Genomic DNA, 1,194 nt, shown 5'->3' with positions numbered 1-1,194 from the left:
AATGATTATAACATTCCTTGTTATGAACCATACATCTTTAAAGTTCATAATCTCAGTCCAAGTTTAGTTAACTTCTTTTTTTTTTCAACAGTTAAAGGTGATGGAAGAAGAAGCATTCTCAAAGAAAAAGAAAAAGCAATGGAGTGAAATGACGTACACAATACAAGATCCTTTAGTGGAGGAAAAGGACATGTTGAGTAGAAGAGAAAAGGAATGGGCTCATAAGCCTCTTGCTAAACCCTTGACGCAGGCAGAACTGGTGGAGGAAGAGGAGGAAATATTGAGGAGAAGGGAAAAGGAATCGACACAGGCAGATCCTCCTCAATGGGTACACAAACCATCAGTAAAGCGGTTGACGCAGGCAGAACTGGTGGAGGAAGAGGAAGAAATACTGAGGAGAAGGGAGAAGGAATCAAAGCACACAAATCCTCCCCAATGGGCATGTAAGCCACCAGTGAAATGCTTAACGCAAGGAGAACTGGTGGAGGAAGAGGAAAAAAAATTGAGGAGAAGGGAAAAGGAATGGACAAAGGCAGATCCTCCTCAACAGGCACACAAACCATCAGCAAAGCGGTTGACGCAGGCAGAACTGGTGGCGGAAGAGGAGGAAATATTGAGGAGAAGGGAAAAGGAATCGACACAGGCAGATCCTCCTCAATGGGTCCACAAACCATCAGTAAAGCGGTTGACGCAGGCAGAACTGGTGGAGGAAGAGGAAAAAATACTGAGGAGAAGGGAAAAGGAATGGAAGCAAGCAGATCCTCCTCAATGGGCACGTAAGCCACCAGTGAAATGCTTGACGCAGGCAGAACTGGTGGAGGAAGAAGAGAAAATACTGAGAAGAAGGGAAAAGGAATGGAAGCAGGCAGATCCTCCTCAATGGGCACATAAGCCACCAGCAAAACATTTGACGCAGGCAGAACTGATGAAGGAAGAGGAGGAAATATTGACGAGAAGGGAAAAGGAATCGAAGCAGGCATTTAAACTTTCCGCACCCTAGTTGTCAGGTACTTTTATTTAATTTGAAGTCATGGAGTGAAATGATGCAGAAGGGAAGAGGAAAAATATTGAGAAGGGAAAAGGAATGGAAGCACGCAAGTCCTCCTAAATGGGCATGTAAGCCACCAACCAGACGCTTGATGCAGGCAGAATTGGTGAAGGAAGAGGAGTAAATATTGACGAGAAGGGAAAAGG

The 1,194-nt window shown here is 44.7% G+C and overlaps 1 protein-coding gene and 1 long non-coding RNA gene across 2 annotated transcripts in view; both read left to right on the top strand.

Moving 5' to 3' along the window:
- LOC119588559 overlaps positions 1-181 on the top strand; it is a 507-nt gene extending 326 nt beyond the window's left edge. Inside the window, exon 2 of the long non-coding RNA XR_005230113.1 lies at positions 92-181. This is a non-coding gene — a long non-coding RNA (uncharacterized LOC119588559). The remainder of the gene's footprint in view (positions 1-91) is intronic.
- The window catches only part of LOC119588557 (golgin subfamily A member 6-like protein 22), a gene marked incomplete in the record, with an annotated part of 70,129 nt that overhangs the window by 28,765 nt on the left and 40,170 nt on the right, over positions 1-1,194 (top strand). The window contains 1 exon segment of the mRNA XM_037937197.1: positions 376-1,194. Coding sequence (XP_037793125.1) covers positions 376-1,000 — 625 coding nt within the window.

Source organism: Penaeus monodon, chromosome 24, assembly GCF_015228065.2.
Source record: "Penaeus monodon isolate SGIC_2016 chromosome 24, NSTDA_Pmon_1, whole genome shotgun sequence".
In the NCBI taxonomy this organism is placed as follows: domain Eukaryota; kingdom Metazoa; phylum Arthropoda; class Malacostraca; order Decapoda; family Penaeidae; genus Penaeus; species Penaeus monodon.
Note: the sequence above shows the minus strand (reverse complement) of the source record. Positions and strands in the feature narration are given on the sequence as shown.